Source organism: Loxodonta africana, chromosome 3 (assembly GCF_030014295.1).
Source record: "Loxodonta africana isolate mLoxAfr1 chromosome 3, mLoxAfr1.hap2, whole genome shotgun sequence".
Lineage (NCBI taxonomy): Eukaryota > Metazoa > Chordata > Mammalia > Proboscidea > Elephantidae > Loxodonta > Loxodonta africana.
The window spans coordinates 91753700-91777517 of record NC_087344.1 but is presented as its reverse complement, the minus strand read 5'-3'; the positions used below and the strand labels follow the sequence as shown (position 1 = coordinate 91777517).

At 48.5% G+C, this 23818-nt stretch overlaps 1 protein-coding gene across 1 annotated transcript in view; it reads left to right on the top strand.

Annotated features, from left to right (window-relative positions):
- The first annotated feature begins 2800 nt into the window (after positions 1-2800).
- The window catches only part of GLIS1 (GLIS family zinc finger 1), a 133316-nt gene continuing 112298 nt past the window's right edge, over positions 2801-23818 (top strand). Inside the window, exons 1-3 of the mRNA XM_064279951.1 lie at positions 2801-2816; positions 2976-3159; positions 9852-10746. Coding sequence (XP_064136021.1) covers positions 2801-2816; positions 2976-3159; positions 9852-10746 — 1095 coding nt within the window. The remainder of the gene's footprint in view (positions 2817-2975; positions 3160-9851; positions 10747-23818) is intronic.

The window sequence follows — 23818 nt, the reverse complement described above, 5'->3', positions numbered from 1 at the left end:
CTCTTTCACTTCATCATTTCTTCCTTTTGCTTTCGGTACTCTTAAGTTCAAGAGCAAGTTACAGAGTCTCTTCTAACATCTCTTTTGGTCTTTTCTTTCTTATGTCTTTTTAATGACTTCCTGCTTTCTTCATGTATGGTGTCCTTGATGTCTTCCGACAACTTGTCTGGTCTTTAGTCATTGGTGTTCAGTGGGCTAAATCTATGCTTGAGGTGGTCCCTAAATTCAGGTGGGATATTCTCATGGTCATATTTTGGCCCTCGTGGACTTGCTCTAATTTTCTTCAACGTCAGCTTGAACTTGTGTATAAGCAATTGATAATCTATTCCACATTTGGCTCCTGGCCTTGTTCTGACTGATAATATTGAGCCTTTCCATCGTCTTTTTCCACAGATGTAGTTGATTTGATTCCTGTGTATTTCACCTGGCAAGGTCCACATGTATAGTGCCGTTTATGTTGTCGAAAAAGGGTATTTGCAATTAAGAAGTCATTGGTCTTGGCAACGTTCTAGCATGCAATCTGCAGCGTCATTTCTATCACCAAGGCTATGTTTTCCAACTACCAGTCCTTCTTTTTGTTTCTGACTTCCATGTTCCAAACGCCAGTAATTATCAATGTGTCTTGATTGCATGTTTGATCAATTTCAGATTGCAGAAATTGGTAAAAATTTTCAATTTCTTCATCCTTGGCCTTAGTGGTTGGTGCATAAATTTGAATAATAGTTTTATTAACTGACCTTCCTTGTAGGTGTGTGGATATTATCCTATCACTGACGTCGTCGTACTTCAGGATAGATCTAGAAATGTTCTTTTTGACAATGAACATAATACCATTCCTTTTCAATCTGTCATTCCCGGCATAGTAGACCATATGATTATCTGATTCAAAATATCTAATACCAGTCCATTTTAGCTCACTAATGCCTAGGGTATTGATCTGTATGCATTCCATTTCATTTTTGATGACTTCCAGTTTTCTTGGATTCATGCATCATATATTCCCTGTTCCAATTATTAATGGTTGTTTGCAGCTGTTTCTTCTCATTTTGAGTCGTGCCTCCATCCGTGTCATTAAGGTCGACTCCACTTTGAGGAGGCAGCTCAAAGTGCCTTCCAACCTGAGGGGTCCATCTTCCAGCACTATGTCAAACAACGCTTTGCTGCTATTCTTAAGGTTTTCACTGGCCAATTTTTTCAGAAGTAGACTGCCAGGTCCTTCTTCCTAGCCTTTCTAAGCAGGGGACCTTGCTGGTATTTGAAATAGTGCTGGCAAAGCTTCCAATATCACAGCAACACGCAAGGCATCACAGTACAACAAACTGACAGACATGTGGTGGTCAAATGAGATAATAGGTATAAATCACTAGTCGAGAGCCAGCACATATTGCTCAGCAAATGTTGCTATTGCTGTCATCATTAAATTTAAGGGTTTGATAATGTTCTGGTATCAGCTCTTTTCTCATCTTAATGGCTTATCTTGCTCAATGTTGAAAGAACCTAGACAATACTTGGACTTATTAATCACCTGTAGGGCACTTTATACTTTACAAAGTGCTGTTTGACCTTAAGAACAATTTCCATTCCTGGGGCAACTCCTAGGTGTCAGCACTTTGTACCCTGTTCCCAAAGCCTCACAATGTCTCTGCAGAATTGGTGTGACCGTCCCCACTTTACACAGGGAAGCAGAGGGTCAGCCACAGGAGGGATTTGTGTGAGTCATGGAGTTAGTTAGGGGCAGAGGTCCTCACGCTGAGTTCCTTCAGGCCCTAAAGCTCATGTCCTTTCCTCCTTAGTGTAACCCTGTGACATGGCAGGGTAGAAAACCTTAAAGGATAGTTTCCAGATTAATCTTCTCATTCTACAAATGAGAAAACAGCCCAAGAGAAGGGAAGTGACTTATAATAACCATATCTTGCATTTTGGAGCCCTGGTGGTAAGTGGTTAAGAGCCGTGGTGAGCTACGGCTGCTAACCAAAAGGTTGACAGTTCGAATCTATCAGCTGCTCCTTGGAAACCCTATGGGGCAGTTCCACTCTGTTTCATAGGGTTGCTATGAGTCGGAATTGACTAGACAGCAACGAGTCTGGTGCTGGTTTTTGGTGTTCACATCAACTGCCTTAGTTAATTTTCATAAAAGCCCAGTGAGCTGGGCAAAGCAGGGCCTAGGGTAGCTAGCCTGTCAAAGAACTGTGGCGAATACACAGGTATAAATAACTCTATACTGTTTCTATGGTATAATGCAACTTGGAAAACAATGTAGACTGAGTGTTGGTAAAAACAATAACAAATACTGTTTAGTAACCACCTAACCAGTAACCAAGTGACCTGATGTGTGCCAGAGTAGAACAGTGCTCCACAGAGTTTTCAATGACTGGTTTTTCAGATGTAAGTCACCAGGCCCTTCTTTTGAGGTGTCTTGAGCCTCCAACCTTTCTGTTAGCAGCCAAGCACATAACTATTTGTAACACCCAGGCACTCCCATGACCATCTACTGCTTGCTGCATACCTAACACATATTATTTCACTAATGATGACTCAGCCTGCTGGGCAGCATCCACTCTAGATCCACCAATCCCAGCATGCTTTCTTGCATGATCTCAAATGAGCACAGTGTGTATAATGGGAGGATAATACACTGTAAGCTCCGAGAGACCAGGAGTTTGTCTTGTTCATCAGTTTTTCCTGCACCTGGAAGAGTGTTTGGTACATAGTAAGTGCATAATGTTTGTGTAATGGTCACTTAAGCTCTTCAGCATCATCTGAAAATTAGGAATTTTATTACTTATTCTGCTAGGTGACTATGGGAATTGAAGGAGGTATCCCACGTGCCCCAAACACAGGAGGGCTTCAGTTAGTATTGGGTTAATGGTACTCTGTCCCACACTGTACCCCAATGACCGCCCTCTCCCTGCACCCCTCTGCAGGCCATCCTCACTCATTTTCTCTCCCCTTTCTCCCTGTCTTTCTCTGCCCAGTGAACGGGAGCTACGGCCACTGCACCCCAGGCTCAGAGAAGAAGAGCCTGCTGGACACAGATCTTGTTGAGGGCCCCGGCCCCACCTGCCACCAGGGCCTGTTTCTCCCCGTGGGAACCCCACCGCCCCGCACTCACCCCCCAGCTTGCGAGAGGCTGCTGCATTTCCCCCACCCTGACAACAGGTATGTGCCCCACCCCCTCCTGTCAGCTGCCTCCTGAGGCTTCTTCCTGAAGGCCAAGCCAAGGCCTCAAGAGCCTCTGACCTCACCTGGGCTGCCTCGCTCATGGGACACATGGGGAAACTGAGATACAGGATGGCAAGGGACTGGCCAGAGCCTGGTAGCACAGAGATGGCTGCTTGGTCTAGAACCCGTACTTCCTCCTCTGGCAATGTCTCACAGGAAACAAAGATGGTTTTGTTGAAGCATGTTTTTCCATGTCAGAGGCTGAGGTGGCTTTTCACAGGGCATCAGTGAATTTCAGAAGAGGAAAAATCAGGGGTGGGTTTGGGAAGGAAAACCCACCTCAGGTTCATAGAGTGTCAAATCCTGGACTAGTGGTAGAGTGGAGAGGGATTCTCTGCCTAGGGCCATTTCCTTCCCCCGGAAGCCATCGCCCCACAGAACCCTGCCAGGTAGCCATCTGTCTTAGTTACCTAGTTCTGTACCTAGAGCAAACACTGCAAGTGGGTGGCTTTAAAGAACAGAAATATATTTTCTCACAGTTGAGGAGGCTAGAAATCTGAATTCAGGGCATGGCTCTAGGAGAAGGTCCTTCCTTGTCTATTTCAGCTTCCAGTAGCTGCCAACAATCTACGTAGATGAGTGTGCCTCTATTGCCTGTCTTCCTCTTCTCCCTGTGTGTGTGTGTTCTGTTCATAACTAGAAGTGATTAGATTTAGAACCCACCCTACTCGGGCATGACTTAATTAACATAAAGAAAACGCTGTTTTTGAACAGGATCATATTTACAGGTACAGGGGCTAAGATTTCAAGAATATGTTGAGGGGACATAATTCAATCTAATAACACCATCTACTCAATGCTTGCATATTCCTGGTGACATCCACCTCTGGGCAAATATTCCATCCAGTTGCATATTGGCTGAAACTGCCTTTATGCCCTCTGCAGAGGTTTGATGAAAGACATAGGTCAGACACAGACAGGCCTCTGTGCACACCCACCTGGTCCCCAGGGCCTTTACTCCACTGCCTGGGGCTGCTGGTTGGCTAGTGCCTATTTTATGGGCCAGAGATTCCAAAAACTGGCCTAGTTGCCTATCTGCAGTTCATTCATTTGCCAACCATTTGTGTATCTACTGTGTGCCAGACAGGTGCCGGGAGTGCCTTGGTGAAGAAGGCAAAGCTCTCCCCTGATAGAGCTTACATTCTAGCGAAGCATCTACAATGTGAGCTGATATTATATAGAAGGATGGTGATTCTTTCTACGTGGAATCATTTGTCTTTGAGGGTTCAGATTCCCTGTGGCCTTCTTTGATACTAGCGAGACTGCTGATTTACAGGAACAAGCATCTGTTAGATTTCAACCCTCTTGTTTGTTTGTTCTGTGCTATTGAGTTGCTTCTGACCCATAATGACCCTATAGGACAGACTAGAACTGTCCCCTAGGATTTCCTAAGCTTAATTTTTATGGGAGTTGATGGCAAGGTCTTTTCTGCTGCAGAGCAGCTGTTGGGTTTGAACCACCAACCTTTCAGGTAGCAGCTGAGTGCTTAACCATTCCACCACCAGAGCTCCTTGTGTGTTGTTTAGCAATAGTTAAATGCATTTATCTGCTTGATTAGTCACTGAGGCTTCCCAGCTGTACTCATTTTCTCCAGTGAAATTTATTCTATCTTGTAGTAAAGGCTTTGCTAACCTTTGGAACACTGAGGAAGCGGGTGTTTTTTTGTTGTTGTTTGTTTTTTGGAGATATGAACAGAACTATCACAGCAAATGTCTTTTGACAATTTAGGGCATGGGACAGCCTGTACCAGGCATCCTATGTCAACATCAATCTTAATCACTGCCACCCTGCTACCAAAATAGCTGAATTTGATCCGACACTTTTCGTTAGGTGCTGTCGAGACCTTATGTCTAACAGAACGAAAAGTTGCACAGTCTTGTGCCATCCTCCCCATTGCTGGTATGTTTGAGCCCATTGTTGCTGGTATGTTTGAGCCCATTGTTGCAGCCACTGTGTCAGTTCATCTCATTGAGGGTCTTCCTCTTTTTCACTTACGCTCTACTTTACCAAGCGTGATGTTGTTCTCCAGGGACTGATCCCTCCTGATAACATGTCTGAAGTGAGAGAAAGTCTCACCATCCTCGCCTCTAAGGAGCATTCTAGCTATATTTCCTCCAGTACAGATTTGTTCGTTCTTCTGACAGTCCATAGTATATTCAATATTCTTTGCCAACACCATAATTCAAATGTAACACTTTTAGATTTTCTCATTTTGCTCAAGGAAAAGAGGGTCCCATTCCTCTATCCTATCCACCATCCAAGTCTGTCCCTTCTCCCTTCTGCTGATTACCTTGGGTTTGAGGCCCCTCATCTCCATTCTTGCTGCCATTTCCTGAACCTAGGCCCCTTAACCTACCACCTGGGTTCCTACAGCCTCTGCCTCACCAGCCTCCTTGCCTCCAACTCAACTTTCTAATACTGATAAAATAGTTCCCATTTACTGAGTGACTACTCTGTGTACATTGTCTCATTTACTCCTCAACCCAGAACTGTGAGGCCCAGGACCTACCGCTAATGAACAACCATCGTGGGTGCTTACTTTGTGCCACATGCTGGGCCTACCGCTTTACATGCATTAACTCACTTAACCCATGACAGTCACGGGGAAACTGAGTCCAGAGAGGCCACATACCTAGCCCAAGGTCATCCACAAGTGCTGAGGATTTTTAACGATCTTCAGTGATATCCCGATTATGTCATTTTGGTGCTGAAAATGGTTGCCCGCCATCAGCATGGACAGCAGAAAGTCTTGTTAAGTGCAGTTCAAGTCCTGGCCCTCTGGGTGACCTTGAGCAAGATGCTAAGCCTCTCTGGGCCTCATTTTCTTACCTATAAAATGAGAATAGCAACAGAGAGTGAGCAGGCCCCTCAGTGGGGCCAGGAGGCACCTTGTGATCTGGCTCCTCTCTGCCCACCGCACCCACCTCCTTTGCAACCACACCAGCCTCTCCTGGCCTTTGCCCGAATGGGCCACCCTCTTTCACATCTTCATGTCTCAGCCTTTGGAGCCTCACTTGCCCTCTTCTATTTACCAGAACTCTATACACCCCTCCGCAGACCTTAAGTGTTCCCTCAGAGGTCTGGTCCACACTGTCCCTACTGGAAGGGGAGCTTCTTAAGGGCAGGGACCTGGTGTCTGAGTTATCTCCATGTCCCCATAGCACTCAGTACAGAGTGAAAAGCCTTTTGGGTGAAATCACTGACCCTCGAGTGAACTAGGGGGTGCACGGGCCCCATGAAGCCTGAGGTCACCCTCCTCTCCCTTTGAGTCTCATGCTGAAGAAACATTGATTATCTCAACTTCAGCAGCCACTACCAGGGGCCAAGATGATGGGCAGAACATTTGAGTCCCTGGTACTTAGGATATTGAAGCTGCAAAGGAATATAATGGTCATTATTGAGTCATACCCATTCTACAGATGAAGAAGCTGGAGCTATTGGCAGCAGAGTGTGGTGGGAAAATCCCAGCCTCCTGATTTAAACAGATCCAAGTTCAAAATCCCTCTGTAGTCCCTGGGTGGCATAGATGATTAAATGCTCGACTCCTAGCTGAAAGCTTGGTGGTTTGAACCCACCCAGCCTCAGAAGACAGGCTTGGTGATCTGTTTCCAAAAGGTCACAGCCTTGAAAACCCTTCGGAGCAGCTCTACTCTGCACACACATGGGGTCACTGTGTGTCAGAATCAACTTGATGGCAACTAGCAACAACAATCGCTGAGCACCTCTGTGCGCTTGGGCAAGTTGCTTTAGATTTCATAAGGGTAAAGCACAGATGGGAGTACCTTGAAGAATTTGTTCATGCATTCAGCAGATCCTTAACCATGCATCATTCTACTGTGTTTTCGTTGCATGAGATGGTCCTGGCACATTTGGCTGCTCAGCAGTTGTTGACTCTGTCTAGGGACCCATGCTCACCATTTCTAGGCCTGGAGATGTGATGAGAGTTGCTCAGGGGTGCATAGGCCTCAGTGGCAGAGCAGGTCCAGAACCGCTTGCCAGGCCTCACATGGGTGGTTAGGGGAAGGGCTGCTTAGGTGAGGGTTCGGGGCTGTGAGACATCAAGGTCTGAGGCCCCGCCCCCTGATGCCATTCACACTGTTGCTGTCAGTTATTCGAGTGACTCTGTCACAGAAAGCTACAGCTGTTCTCTTCTCCTCTTTTGGTTGATTTAACCTGGTGCTGTTTTCAAAGTGATTGCCCTAAACAGATGCCTCCCTGGGCGCCTCCCTGCCCGTGCCCATATCTCGCCAGGCTCTGAATCCCAACCCTGCAGGGAGCCCCTGGACTTTTATTTATTTTTTTCAGCTTCATGAACTCACAATTTTGATATCAGATCTTTAAGATCCTTGGAGCTTTCTGCTAAGAATGGTGGTCCAGAGCGTCCCCAGCCCTGGGAAGGGAGGTCGTGGGTTTGCTGTCTACCTCAGAATCGAAGCTCCTTCTGACTCCACCTGGTGACAAGATGTGCCTTGGGCAGCAGGGTTCTTGGGAGATTGTTCAAGTGTATTTGAGAAACAACCAGAAACTCTCCCTCCCATGGCTTTATCCAGGGACAGCATCAGGTCAGTGCTATATATGGAAAAACACTCACAAGAAGAAGGGGAGCCTGGCTTCTGGCCCAGGCCTTGTCACTGTTTGCGGCTGTGTGACTGTGGGCAAGCTTTATGCCTCTTCGCTGTTCAGTGATGGGATTGGAGTGAATACTGTCTGAGGGCCCCCGGCTCAGACATCCTTCTTCCTTCACCCCTTCCCCTCTCCACCACATCATGATTGGAGCTGGGGGTACTATCCCTGCAGGGAGCCCTGGGCGGGGCTGCAGGGCGGGCCTCCCCCAGACTCAGCCCATCTTGGGAAACAGAGGGACAGGCACCCTTCAACAGAAACTGGATGCTCCCACAGCCCTGGCTGCAAAGAGCCGGAGGACAGTGGCAGTAATAGCGGCATTAATAATAGCACCATTCACCCAGCCATCGCACTTGATCCTGCCATCCTGTGAGGTAGAGAAGGTTAGTCTTCATCTCATAGGTAAGGAAACTGAGGCTTAGGCAGGAGCGGGGTCATGTGGTGTGTCCCAAGTGCTACTAGGTTTCTTGTCTGTCAGATTGTTGCTGCCCAGCAGGGGGCTTCTCTGACCCTCAGCTCAACATCACATTCCTGGGCTCTCTACTTCTCAGGTCTTACTGTCTTCACCTGTACCTTACCTGCCTACTCCCAAGCCAGCCTGGGATGGTGGGAGCTCAAGTGCAGGAATTACCTCATCTCCCTTAAACCTGGCCTCCTGTGAAGTGAATGGAGAGAGCATGGCCCCCACATTTGAAAGAGGCCCTGTCTAAAAACCAGTGTACCACAGATGTGATGAGGACAATCACCATGGCAAACCCCATCCCTATCTATCCTCACTCTCATGAAAAGAATCATTCCAGTGTTGCAGATGAGGAGAGAGCCCAAGAACGACGAACTTGCCCAAGTGTGCACAACTGGGATATGGCTGAGCCTGGCTGGGAACCCAGATCTCCTGCCTCCCAGTTGCTGCCTCACTTGGCTTGTGCCATTGTTTTTCCCCAAAACTGTGGTTTCATACAATTAGAGGTCTCATAGTGTCTGGGCTTAAATTCTGGGACATCCTCCTGAGAACTTTTTCCTCATTTATTTCTGAGGGTTCCTCCTAACTCTTCAAATCCCCCAACACACTGGCATTAACAGTGGAAAACTTGGGGTAAACCTTATACAATTAACACTTTTAGAAATTAAAAAAAGATTACAAAAAATAAGGGAAATACAAGTGGAATTTAAAACAAGATGCACCTAGATGTCCCTCAAAATACCAGCCACAGTCTTCTTCCCACAGAACTCACTAGTGGGTGGGATCATAAGGAAGGAGGTCAGGCCTTAGAGGCAGGACAGGATGGCATTAATAACTGGATTTTTTTTTTAATTGTGGTGAAAATATACACAACAAAACATTTGCCAATTCAATAATTTCTATATGTTTAATTAAGTGACATTGATTAAATTCTTCATGTTGTACAACCATTATTGCTATCCTTTTCCAAATTATTCCACCATCATTAACATAAACCCATTGACCTCTAAGCAAAAACTCCCTTTCCCCCCTCTTTCCCACTGCTGGTAACCACTAATAAGCTTTGGTTTCTATATATTTGCTTATTTCACTCAAGTGAGATCATACAGTATATGTTCTTTGGTGACCGATGTATTTCGCTCAGCACAGTGATGTCAGGGTTCACCGATGTTGTGGCATGCATCAGGACTTTTTGTCTCTTTTTGGCTGAGTAATATTCTATTGTATGTGTATAATCAAGGGCTGGATTTTGGTTAAAAGATGAAGCGGTATTCCTTCTTGGCTTTCCACTTACTGCATTTCCTTGTTCAGAGCTCCTGCCTTTCCTGAGCCCCCTCCCCATCCCTCCTTGTTTCCTGTCTCTCCCCTTCTTCCTCCACACTTCTGCTCACCAGACAAGGAGTCTCTGGTGTCTCCTTCTCAGCCTCACTCTCTGGCTCTGGGCTTCTTCATCTCTCAGTCTTCAAATTCCCTGGCACCCCCTACCTGGGCCTCCCCACTCCAGGCTGCCTAACTTCTCATGACCTCTCTCGCTGCTGTCTTTCAGGTCGCCCAGACCTCAGACCACATATGTGAACGGCGGCCTCCCAACCACACAGCACATCAAGCAGGAGACTCTGCCTGACTACCAGGCCATGGTGGAAGCTCGTACACCCCTGTCTGCCCACTGCCGGGTCCCCCCAGCCACTGGCCTGCACACAGACCTGGACCTCTCGGGCCGAGGCCTTGCCACCCCTGCACCTTCCTGCTACCTTCTGGGCAGTGAGCCCAGCTCTGGCCTGGGCCCCCCACCCGAGGCCCATCTCCCTGAGGGCAGCCTGAAGCGCTGCTGCCTCTTGGGCCTGCCCGCCACCTCCTCAGCTTCCTCTTCACCTTGTGCCTCCTCTGAGGGCCTCAACATCACCTCCATCATCCGCTCCTCTCAGACGGCTCTAGTCACCTGCGTGAATGGACTCCGGAGCCCCCCTCTGCCGGGAGACCTGGGGGGCCCCCCCAAGAGGGCCCGGCCTGGCCCTGCACCCACTGAGAGCTGTGAGGGCAGCTTGCAACTTGAAGCTTGCCGGAAGGGGAGCTTCCTGAAGCAGGAGCCTGCAGACGATTTCTCAGATCTCTTCGGGCCTCATCAGCAGGGCCTGCCACCCCCCTACCCTATGTCTCAGCTGCCACCCGGCCCAGGCCCTGGAGGCCTGGGGCTGGGCCTGGTAGGCAGCAGGGTCGTGGCCGGGCGGCAGGCATGCCGCTGGGTGGACTGCTGTGCAGCCTACGAGCAGCAGGAGGAGCTGGTGCGGCACATCGAGAAGAGCCACATTGACCAGCGCAAGGGCGAGGACTTCACCTGCTTCTGGGCTGGCTGCGTGCGGCGCTACAAGCCCTTCAACGCCCGCTACAAGCTGCTCATCCACATGAGGGTGCACTCCGGCGAGAAGCCCAACAAGTGCATGGTGAGTTCCCACCCGCCACCAGGCCACACTCCAGCCCGCCCCCTGACAGAACGGCACCCTCTTCCTCACTGCCCTGGGAGAGATCTAAGGGACTTCTTACGTGGGCGCTGGCTGAGAGTCCTCTATGGCTGAGGAGAGAAGGGCCAATGCTGATGGACATGGCCACTAGTTGAGCTGGTCAGCATCCCCGTTGCTGGGCACCCCTTCAAAGGGGCCCATCATGCTCACTAGGTGCCCCAGTCCCCTCCCTGAGGTGTTAGATGTTTGTTTCATACCACACGGTCTGGTGTCATACATGCTAACAGGTGGTGACATGTGCTCTGAGGTCAGAGCAGGCGTAGTCAGCCTTCTCTCTCACATGTTCGTTCTCCTTGTCACACCCACCAGTGGCCACGTGATGGGTGGGGAACATGCTGTCCACCTGCACTGGGCCTTCACCAGCATCTTCCTCAGGGAGACTCATATCCCTGGACCTTCTCCTGGCACTGCCTACAGGCTTGGCTTCCACCAAGGAGCTCTGGGTTCTCACTGGCATCTGCCTTGAGAGCTGTGGGTTCCCAGGGCAGCCTCTGGGCTAAGGCCAAGGGTGAGCAGCTAAGGCCCCGGGTAGGACCTATAAGTGTTCTGGCTGGGGGTTAGACTAAGGTTCCCAGGCACACAGACACAGACACAGACACACACACACTAACCCCCAAGGACCAGACGGCCCACCAGGGGAGGCACCTGCTTGGGAGTGGGAGGGCTGGGCCTCAGGGGGTGCTCCATGTGGTAGAGGAACATGGGCCACTGAGGCCACCCCTCCGTTCTCCCAGCTGTTGGGCATTGACGAGGCAGAGGAAGAAGCAGTGTGTCTGGTCTGAAGGAGCCAGTGTCATAACCAAGGACAAAGCCTTCCACATTTACATATCGTCATTGTTGCTGGGCCCTGCCCTCATGGAGTGCTCAGTCAGGGAAGGGGTGCAGCGAGGCAAACACACACCCAGGAGATGCAGTGTGGGGGTGAGCCTGTGTCCCTGTGTACTCGTGTCTAGGGCAGCACTCGTAGAGGACAGGTAGGAGGCAGAAAGCATTGGCAACCAATAGCATAAGGGCCATCCTTCCGGGGCCAGGTGTTCACCATTGGGGCCCCGTTTGCTTGTGGAGCTCTGAGCTGAGCATTCGACTGGATGAGCTTATTCAGCTTCAAGGATGCTGGGTCTTGACGGATGAGCAGGAGTTCACTTTATAGACAAGTGAGAGGAAGTGAACAGCCTGTGCACAGGAGTGGAGGGAGGAGGGCACCTGTGGTTGGCATACTGGTATTTAGAAGGGTATGATGGGAAGAGGGTAGATTGATCAGGCTGAGAATTAGACTTTATCATCTGCCTTTGGGCTGAGAGTGTGCTGGAGGGTTGAGCTGGTAGCCAGGCTGGTCCTTGGGGGTGTCCAGTTCGTTTGGGGTCTTGTGACGTGTGGCTTGGTTAAAGGCAGGCCTCTGCCAGGAAGGAGATGACCAATGGATGGAACCCACAGACCAGGGCTACTGGAAGCCAGGGCTCAGAGAAACCCTTGTTTTCCTCTCAGACCCTGGAGCTGAAATGGGCTGAACAACAGTTCTTCATTCTTTCTATCCTGTGGGTGGCTGTGGGGGCTTTGGTGGAGACCTTGTGGCCTGAACCCTGGTGTGGTGTGGTCAGTGGCCCTCTCATACTAGAGTCTCTATGCAGGATCACAGCAGTGAGGAATATCTATGTTGGACATCAGGGACCTTGGAGGTGATCTTGCCTTCCCCACCCATTTTCCAGTTTAGGAAATGGAGGCTCAGTGAGTTGTTCCAGGGGCCCTGTTACTAAGTGAGGTCTCATGGTATCTATCTAGGGTTCTGTCTCCTGGCCAGCCTGCCAGGGTGTCATTCAGTTCAGCAAACTCCATACCCAGCTAATGCCTGGCACCAGGGACCCAGAGCTGCATCCACCAAGGTCCTTGCCCTCATGGTTAGAGATGGGCTTGATGATCAGTCATAGGCTCTGGGATGGAGCCTGCATAGGTCCAGGGAGGGAGGCCCAGAAGGGCTTCACGGAGGAGGTAATGTCCCAGCCATGGCTACACTCACCCATGATTTGTGTTTAAGCTTTACAAGCATCATGTAAAACCAAGGGTTTTTATAGATGAAAAAACAAAAGTTTGGCGTGGTCTGACTGGCCTTTACTTGCTACTCCAAGAATACCTCATCTTGCCTCTTCTGGGGTTTAGGATTTTGGTCATGATAATACTGCCAATCAGCTTCTGAGTTCCGACCGTGTACAGGTGCCATCCTTAGCAGTAACTCCATGTAGGGTGGTACTAAAAAAAAAAAAAAAAAAAGTCAAACCCACTGCCATCAAATCCATTCCGACGCATAGTGACCCTATAAAACAGAGTAGAATTGCCCATAGGGTTTCCAAGGCTGTAATCTTCACAGAAGTGGACTGCCACATCTTTGTCTCATGGAGTGGCTGGTGGGTTCGAACCACCAGTCTTTCGGTTAGCAGCCAAGTGCTTAACCAGTACACAACCAGGGCTCCTAGGGTAGATACTATTAACCCGTATTTTACAGATGAGGAAACTGAGGCTCAGAGAGATTGAACAATTTGCCCTAGGTCACACTTCTGGGGTTAAAGGCAAACAATAACCATAGTAGCAATAAAAATAGTAAGAGTTTGAGGCTAATAATCATAATAATAGTAACGATGATAAAAAACAACTTGCTCGAGGTTACACAGCTGGTAAGCAGTGGAGTAGAATTTGAACCCACTTCTTTCTATAATGTTCTTGTTCCTGTCGACCTTTTCCCGTTAGATTGATTATTCTCTGGGGTCTTAGGGCTGGCCCCACTGGGTGCCACTGTCTGGAGACCTGTAGCAGAAATCTCCCCTCTCAGGAGGCCTTCTCAGAGCCTCTCTCCCAGGTCCTCCCTGCCCGCTCCTGGGAGGGCCTCCCCTTCCTGTGATGGTGGAGGAATAGGTAAACCAGGGGACGGGGCGGGCCTCAGCCCACACCCAGATAAATAAAATCTCCTTTCCCTGTGAATTTATTAATTTCTCATGACAGGCCTCTGCTACCAGGCACTGTAATAGACAAAGGAATTTTGGACCCGGAGCCTCTGGAGAACAGGAAATAGATGAGACATTTTGATTGAAGAGTAAATGGCCCACTAAAATAGCAGTTAATCCTTCTATTATCTTTCCAGCAGCCCTTTCCACAGTTCTTTCATGAGGTAAGCCTCCCCCGCCCCATCCAACTGTAACACTCCCATCCACACAGCTGGTTTAAATTTAGCCTGCGGAGCCTCTGCTCCTTCACCAGGCAGTGCCTCCATGTGCCACAAGGAGCCGGGCTCCCCTCTGTCCAAGCATCTTTGTCCTCAGGCCAGGCCCACGACCAGGACTCGCCGCCCCGGCCCCCACCATGCCCTGTCCATGGCCAGTCCCCGCCATCCGGAGGAAGCTCCCTAATCTCTTTGCAATATCCTGTTACATTTCTTACATGGCCCAAGTTGTCTTAGCCTTATTAAATTTGGGGTTTCATCTGCACTATGATAGTGAAGTTACGTCCAACCCAAATACTGACACGACGCCGCGAAGACGTTAACTTGGAAAAGGTTAATTTCATGCTTTCTTAGGTTGGCTCTCCCAAATGGTTTGGAATTCTGATTGTCTGAGACAGCAGAAATTAGCAGACTGTATTGTCTGCTTTTCTCCATATCAAGAAAAAAAGACAGTGAAAAAGGAAAACCTCTCATAACAAAGCTTTTTTCTACCTTGGGTTTTATAAACAGTAAAAATAATAACCACAACCTCTTGCTTTTACGAAGAGTTTTCACCAACCTGTAAGCACAGCGTGGAAGGTGTGTTCACAGAAGTGCAGAGCCCAGGTTTAGAGTCCCACAGACCTTGCTCCCAGCCTGGCTTTGCTACTTACCAGCTGTGTGACCTCAGGCAGGTGACTTACCCTTTCTGAACCATAGCATACTCGACTGCAAAATGGGGCAACAGTAGTACCTGCCTTTTAGCGTTGTTGTTATTAGAGTTCAAAGAGATAACGTAAGAGAACCAAAAAAAAAAAAAAAAAAGAAACCTGTTCGTCATCGAGTCAATTCTGACTCATGGTAACCCCATGTATGACAGAGTAGAACTGCTCCATAGGGTGTTCTTGGCTATAATTTTTTTTTTTTTAATGCAACAGCATCAGTTTATTGAGCAGTTTACCCAAACTGAGAGGAATTTTAGCGATTTCCATGCCTTTCCTCATTTTAGGCTTACAGCTTTTGAAGTAGTTGTTATTATTAGGCCCTCAGTTCAGCTCACCTACTTCTTGGGTGTGTAGCTTTGAGCAAATTACTAGCCTCTCTGTGCCTCAGTTGTTGCATTTGTAAATGGAGGTAAGAATAGTACCTGTATCATAAATTTGTCATGTGAATTAAAGGTGTTAATATATGTGAGTGCACAGGAAAGTGTTGGCATATAGTAAATGCTAGGTAAGTGTTTATTATTATTATTTTTTTTCCCATTTTGCTGATGAGGGAATGAAGCATAGAGAAGTTATATAATTTGCCCAGAGTCACATAACCGGTAATCTGAGTTGCTGGCATTTGAGGACAGGCTTATCTGAGTCTACTTCATGCCATAGAATGCCTCCTCAGAAGGCTGAGTGACACAGGGGTGGTGTTTGCTTCCTGTTGTCAGTGGCATTACTATCTTGGCTATAATCTTTACAGAAGTATAGATTATAGAGCTATAATCATCACTATCTTGGCTATAATCTTTACAGCCCTTTCTTTCGTGGAGCCACTGGGTGAGTTTATACTGCCAACCATTAGGTTAGTAGATGAGCACAAAGCATTTGCGCCACCCAGAGACCCTGTCACGTAAGGGAAGGTACTTAGTTAATTAATTCACTTCCTCTCCCATTATGCTTTGTCACACTGATCATCTCAGGAGATTCATACAAATGCCTTAGGAGTTAGGACAGGATCACTTGTGGCTCTTTTACAGACGAGGAAATTGAGGCTCAAATGAGGAAGCATCTTACCTAGGGCTGCTCAGACAGGCAGTGGTGGAGCTTGGACTTGAGGTCAACTGAATCCAGTGGCCCCCGCTGCCTGTGAGGTCGGCAGGGCTGTCACACATGCAGATCTCCCTGTGGGCACAGTTCACTAGCCTTGCTGTCTGGTTTCTGCACCAGTCCCTGATTTTTTGTGTCTCGTTCATTCACAGTCGCTTGCAGATTGCCTGCTCTAGGCCACATGGTGTCTGTACAGTGTGACGGATAAGCTGGGGCAGTGGTGCAGGGAGGTGCCCCACCCCATGCCCTCCCAGTTCTGATGAGCAGTTGGATTCTCAGGGCTGAACTTATATCCTGCCAAGGTCCCTCTGACAGCTGCAGCTACACCAGCCACTGGTTTACACTCTTATGCTTTTTCCCGGTCTGTTCTGGGTACCGTTGAACCTTGGACTAGGAAATACATCCAGTCAAAAGCAAAGCATCATTGATTGGCCTCAGCCAGCCGTTTTGCTGGCGAAGGAACTCAGAACATCAGCTGCCTCCCAGAGGGCCATCCTGGGCCAAGCTTACTCTCATCCCCCATAATCCTGGGGCTTCTAGGTTCTCCTTTGGCCTTGACCCAGTCTTCCACCTCTATTCTGAGAAACAGTATCCTTCGCACTGGGAGGAGTGGGGAAAGTGGGCAGAGTTGCTGTTTACTGAGATTCAGAGATTCTCATATCTTGACTCAGTGCTTGCCATTCCCCATTCCATCCCCAGAACAGCACTGGTCAAAAATCTGAGGTGAACATTCGCCATTATTCACAAAAGCCAAAAGGTGGAAATAGCTACAGTGCCCATCAACAGGTGAATGGATAAACAAAATGCTGTATATTCATACGGTGAAGTATTATTCAGCCATAAAAGGAAGGAAAATATGCCACATGCTACCATATGGATGAACATGAAAACATTAACCTGAATGAAATAAGCCAGATGCAAAAGGACAAATATTGTATGACCCCATTTATATGAAATATCTAAAATAGATGCATTGAGGCAAAAATTTATTAGTAGTTACCAGGGCCTGAGAACCCAGGTGGCACAGTGGTTAAGAGCTACAGCTGCTAACCAAAAGGCTGGCAGTTTGAATCCACCAGGCACTCCTTGGAAACCATATGGGGCAGTTCTACTCTGTCCTATAGGGTTGCTATGAGTTGGAATCAACTCAATGGCAATGGGTTTTTTTTTTTTAACCAGGGCCTGAAGAGAGGTGAGAATGAAGAGGTATTGCTTAATGGGTACCGAATTTCTGTTTGGGATGATGAAAAAGTTCTGGAAACAAATAGTGGTAATGGTTCCACAGCATTGTGAATATAATTGATGCCACTGAATTGTAAACTTAAAATGGTTAAAATTGCGCATTTTATATTATATAAATTTTATTGCAAAAAAAAAAAAAGGTCTGAGGCCCAAAGAGGCTAAATCATTTTCCAAGGTCAGACATCTGCCGAGTGGCAGGCAGGTCTATTGGCCCTCCCAGCCAAGCAATGACTTGAGAGCCAGAGAGGTTTGATTGGAGGGTCTGGGATCATATCTCATGGGCTTTCCTGATAGAAAAGAGAGCTGATATATTCTGAGACCTATTCTGTTCATCCATGTTATACTATTATTTGCTTTAAAGAGTCCAACATTAAGTGTTACTGTGCCTGCCCATTTTACAGAAGAATGAACTAAAGTCCACAGACAGAATGACTTGCTCTGTATCACCTGGCACAGACGTCTGGGTCATTCTGCAGGCCACACAGCCCTCCACCTGCCTGCCTTTGCCCAGCCTCCTCCTTTAGCAGAGTCCCCTGTGTGCTTTGCAGCCAGTAGCACATCACAGGAGGTGGAGCCCCTGGGAATCTACCCTGAAACCAGCCCTGTGGGTTGGGCATGCTTCTAGGTCAGCAGACACCCCTGGCTCATCTCAACATCTCAGGTTTGTGCCAGGGAATTATTCAGGAGCCTGAAAAGACTGAGCAGCAGGTCTACCAGTCCACCCCATCATGTATGTAGAGAGGATAGAGAAGACAGGCCCAGAGAGGGTGGTGAGGGGCCCAGAATGCACAGCAAATAGATATCAGTGAGCAGAGAAAATTCCTGAAGGACTGGCAACTGAAAGTTGGGGAAGGTTTAGATGTGGAAAAGTGGCCCTAAATGAGGAAAGAATCCTCCCTCTGAAACATTTCCCTCACCCAAAGGGTGGGCTCAGGCCCCCTGTGTGCCAGACCTGGTGCTGGGAGCTGGGGGCCCAGAGATGAAGATGATGTGAGGCGAGACTTCTAGCATCGTGGGAAGAATGCTGCCCTTGAATCTTGTGGTATTTATTGCTGGATGATGGAGGGAGGGAGTGGAGCCAGGAGGCTGCCTCCTTTCCTGGCTATATAACCTCATCCAAGTCAGTCAAGGGGGATGGGAACATTGAAACATTGGTTGGGTGTTTTTCAGTTTATGTAGAGCTTCCACATGCATGATCTCAGCTGCAGAACATTCCTGGAGATGAATTATTATCCCCATTTTATAGATGGGGAAAGGGTGGTTCAGTTCAGGCCTGAGTTCATGCCCTGAGTGCATTGAGGGGTCAGGATTTGAACCTTGGTCTCAGCCTGATTCCAGAGACTGTACACTAGGCAGAGAATAATCAGCCTGTTTATAAATATCAAGAAAATATCAAGATCCGAAATTCATTCAGCAAACCTGGTTCAGCATCACCAGGCCCTGACCACTGGGCTCACAGAAGGGAATCAAACTCAGCCTGGCCTCAAGGAGCCGTTAGTCAAGTAAAAAAAAAAAAGTTGGAAGTATTAAAGTATTTTTCCCAAGAAAGCAGTGCCTCATCACCTTGAGAGTCCACCCTGCTGACTGGACAGGGTCTTTTGTTCTGTCTTGGAGGGACAGCCCCTTGTAGGTTGAGGAGTAAGACATTTCACCTTCTTTCAAATAAATAAGTCACTCGAAAACAAACCCCCTTCCTGGGGGCTGGGTTTCTGGTCAAATTTAAACAGCTGCAAAGTAGAACCTGGTTTAAAACCCCTGTCCTGGCAAATCCTACCAAGAAGGAGCTAAGAGAGGCAGGCTGGTCTAGCCAGTCATCTCCAAGTCCGTCTTCTTTGGAAATGGGGCCCGCGCTTCATACTCATTTCAGGGCAGGGAAGGGTCAGGTACCAAAAAAAAAAAAAAAAAAACCCAAACCTGTTGCTATTGAGCCAATTTCGACTCATAGTGATACTGTAGGATGGAGTAGAACTGCCCCATAGAGTTTCCAAGGAGCACCTGGTAGATTCAAACTGCCAGCCTTTTGGTTAGCAGTTGTAGCGCTTAACCACTATGCCACCAGGGTTTCCAAGGGCCAGGTAGGGAAGCCTTTTTGGGCAAAGGCAGCCTGCAAGGTGACATCCAGAATTACCTGTCATTAATGACCCCTCCTGGGATCATACCAATCCTGGTGCCTACCATCATTATTAGAGAGGGAAGATGAAGCCCAGAGAGGCCCAGGGTCACCCTCGAAGCTAACAGTAACCCTGGGATGCCTGCCTTATTTCTCCTGCCCTGAAGCTTCCTCCCCATCCAGACTCCTAGAGTCTGTATACACTCTTCTTTACACAGGCTCTTTCACTCCTCTGGCCTTTGGCTTTTGCTGGTTCCTCTGAAATGCTTTTTCCAGCCTGGCAAACTCCTAACCATCGTTCACAACCCAGTCTGGTGTGCCCTTCTCAGCTACTTCCTCCTCCATGCTCTCCTGGCCCCTGTGTGTCCTGCTCTCCCAGCACAGTGTTTCTTGGTGTGGCCCAAGTGTCTTGGGGACCACACATCCTATGGACTTGGCCTGGCCTTAATGGTGGAGAGCTGAGCCCACTCCCCAGAGCAGAGACTTTGCCCTAGTGGTTATCTGGCCACACTGCAATTAGGCTGTGTGAGGTCGCCTGGACACTGTCTTCCAGAGCTGTTTCCTGTAAAGTCACAAGGCTTGTATGACCTTAACATTATCATGTTCACTCCCTCATCTAGTGCTTGAAGTTTCTCTGCAAGAAAGCCTGAATTGGAGACCTAGCCTTGCTACCTACTACCAGCCTGTGATTATGTGCAATGACTTCTGTAAGCCTTGGTTTTCCTACCTGTAAAATGGAGGGAATCAGACTGCTGTGAGGATTCAGTGAGGTGCTTAGCTCAGTGCCTGGCACATAGTAAGTACACAACAAATGGTTCTGTTCTGGGCAGTTGGCATTAGGAAAGGAGAAAAAGGAGAGTCTAAAATGGATGGTGGCTATTCAGTTGTGAATGGCCCCAAAGGAAAAGAAAAGCTTGTTTAAGTCCCAGCTCTGCCATGGATTGGCTGTGTGACCTTGGACAGGTCACTCAGCTGTGCTGAGCCTCAGTTTCCTGAGCTGTGAAATGGGATAACATCCAGCAGTCAGTGGTTACAGTGTACTGGTGTTCAGTAGGAGCCCAACAAATGCTAATGCCCTTTCCTCTCTTGAACCCAGGGTTCCAGCTCCACAGATCTTTGCTTTAGTCTCCACATCTTAGCTTACACTGGAAGGCCTTCCTCCCTCCCCTAGTTTTTTTTAAATCAAACTCAGAGGGGTCAGTAAGGAGAGGCTTCCTGGAAGCCAGTGTCCTTTTGGTTCCCCAGCCTTGCGATCAGCTCAGAGACCTGTGGGCCCCCTCTGGTCACTGCACAGAGGGGGAAACTGAGGCCTCAGATGGGGAGGTGACTTGCCTGGGGAAGGACAGAGGACCTGGAGGCAGGCAGAGTTGGAGACTTGTCCTAGCTCTGCTGCTCACTAGCTGTGGCACCTCAGAAAAGTCACTCACAAGTCTCATGCACCTGTAAAAAGGGGTTGTGATGCTCACCCCAGAGGAGCCAGCTGTGAGGGGCGGAGGGACCATGCTTTGCCAACCCAACACCAGAGTGCTCTGCAGGGGGCCATTGTTGCCCCAGTGAGCACTGCTGGGTCAAGAGGAGTTCCTGACTCCCTGTCCAGTGCACCTGCTACAACCAGGCCTCTGAGTCCTCAGAGGTCACCCTCATAAGCATGTTCCTTCTATAAGTCTCAATTTTCTTACCTGTAAAATGGAGAGAATTGGACTGTTGTGAGCATTTGTTGAGGCACTTAGCATACTGCCTGGCACATAGTAAGTGACAACAAATGATTCTGACTGTTCTGGGCAATTCGCATTAGGAAAGGAGAGAGAGAGAGTTATATTTTCCATCAGGAATGTATCTTATTAGCCACATGTTCCCCAAATGTGGTTCCAGCCTTTAGACCTCTGCCTGCATCTCTCCTGGACCTCCTCCCTCCCTGCTCCACAGCCCACCCTCCCCACCTCTGTCCCACCCCCATTTCCCACCCACCCCACCTGCATTTCCATTCACACCCTATTCCTAATCTTACCTTATCTGCCTCCCCACTCCCCCCTCCCGTCTCTATTTGAATTCTGAACCAGGAATTGGGGAGCCAGTGTGCCAGTGGCTAAGAGCATAGGTTAAGCACTGGGTTCACATCCCTACCCTGCCCCTTAACCAGCCATAACCTGTCGCGTAGTCTCTCTGAGCCTCAGTTTCTTCTCTGTGTAAAGGATCAAATGCAGTAAGAATTAAATGAGATCACGTATATGGTCGGTAGTTCAAATCTACCAGCCGCTCCTTGGAAACCCTATGGGGCAGTTCTACTCTGTCCTACGGGGTTGCTATGAGTCAGAATCGACTCGACTGCAACGGGTTGGTTATATGGCACTGTTAACTTGGTGCCTGGCACATATTAGGAGCTTGAACACGGGAGCCCTTGTTATTTACTTATGTATTTTGAGTTATCAAACCCAAGCTCTCTCAGAGATGAGAATTCCTGGGAGCACCAAGCTTGAGGGAGCAGGAATGCTGGCCAAGTTTTGTGAACTGAATACAGCTTTATGGAATATGAAAAAAATTAAGGATCAAAAAACACGACCCTCTGAATTGAATTTAAAATAATAAAAGAAAAAAAAAGCTTTTGAATTAAATGTAAATGGAATTGAAATGATTCTCTTATTGGAATGAGAAAGTCAGATAAAATCAACAGTGACTCTAAGAAAGTGTCCAGACCATGTTTTCTGAGAGGGACATCCTGGAAATGGTAAACTTCATGATTGAGCATTAATAGGCTCTGTCTCCACTGGACAGCGGATGTGCTAGCCAGAGCTGGTTTTATGTGCCTCACTTGCACTTCTGCAGTGAGAGACCTCGGTGTCTCTGTCCCTATCTGTTTAATCAGCAATAGGCCAGATGGCTCCCAAGGGCTCAGATACCCCAAGACCCAGAATCCTCCGGAGAAGGGACAGGGTGTCTGTTGAGTCCTTTTCTGTGCCCCTCCCTCAGGAGAGAGCCTCCAGCTCCTATGTGGTGTCCCTCCCTTTACCCCTGCCAACCTTTCAACAAAAGCCTTATTGACATGCACACTGTGCCAGGTTCCACGCTAGGTGCAGGAGATCCAAAGTCAAATGAGGAATTGGCTGATGACAGGGACATGAACCAGATGTGAATGGTTTGCTCTCAACTGCTAACAGAAAGATTGGTGGTAAAAATCCACCTAGCAGCACCACGGAAGAAAGGCCTGGTGATCTACTGTCGTAAGATTACATCCATTGAAAATCCTATGGAGCAGTTCTACTCTGATGCATACAGGGTTGTCGTGAGTTGGAATCAACTTAACAGAAATGGGTTTGATTTTTGGTTTGGTAGAGGCACAGAAGAGGGAGAAGGTTTCTCCCAGGATGTCATGATAGCTGGACTTCGAAGGGTGGGTAGAGCTTTCCAGGCACAGCCCATGAGGACATCCTGGAAATCGAGGACATCAAGGACAAGGAAAGAGAATAGCACATGCAGAAGCTTTGGGATGTGACAGTCTTGACCCTTGGGGGGAACATAGGCGTCCTCTTGTGCCTGGAGTGAGTTATGTACCTGGGGGCTGGGGGCAGAAATGGCAGTTGGAATTGGACTTTAAAAGGCCTGAAAATCTAGTATGAGGACCTTGGATTCTACCCTGAGGACAGTGGAGAGCATGGAAGGGTTCTAAGCAAGAGAGTGACATGATCAAAGTTAAAATTTAGAAATGTCTCTAGTGGTTAAGAGCTACCACTGCTAACCAAAAGGTCAGCAGTTTGAATCCACCAGGCGCTCCTTGGAAACTCTAAGGGGCAGTTCTACTCTGTCCTGTAGGGTCGCTATGAGTCAGAATCCACTTGTGACAGCAGCGGGTTTTTTTTTTTTTTTTTTTTTTTTTTAACGGTAGTATGGAAGGTACATCAGACAGGGAGTGACAGTAGACAGATGAAGACACTGACACCCGGGCAGGGAGACCAACCAAAGTCTGAGCCCTGCTTTCCCAGCTCCCCCAGAGCAGCCAGTTTGGCCCATGCCCCCAGACAGTAGGGCTTGGCTGCCAGCCAGGGCCTGGGCACCCGTGGGCCAGGCCAGGTCAACTCAGGGACCCAAGCTAGGGCACGGTGTCTGCACATGGTAGGGTAATGGAGCTCAGTCACCCTTTGAAAACGGTGTCCAGCGCATTTACCAGTGAGAAATGGAAAAGGCATTTCCCATAATGTGGATCCGTAAAGTTTGCACAACTGTTCTTTGTTTCCCATCCTTCCCCACAATAAATCTTTCTCCGCTGCCAGGACTGGGGCCTCCGTAGTCTGTAAGTGATTACAGCGCTGCCTCGCGGGGCTCTGCCCCCTCGCGATACATTCTTCTCACATGGGTAATGATAAATCGAGAGTCCATCCCTGAGACTTTACTGCCTGGCAAGTGGCAGTTTCCAAGTGGTTGGGAGGTGGCCGCCTGTTCTAGGGCAGCCTCCTCTAGCCCCTTCCACATACTCTCCCTTCTTTATCTGCTGAGTCTGCCGTGGGAGAGCGTAAGCCTCGGAGAACCAGCGGACACTTGTGCTGAACCGTGTTTCTCAGGGAGGAGGGGGAAGGTCTCTGCAGGACTGTGTGTTTCTGGGGCAAGACTGGGAGCTCTGGCCATGGAGCCAGGCAAGTACCCTGT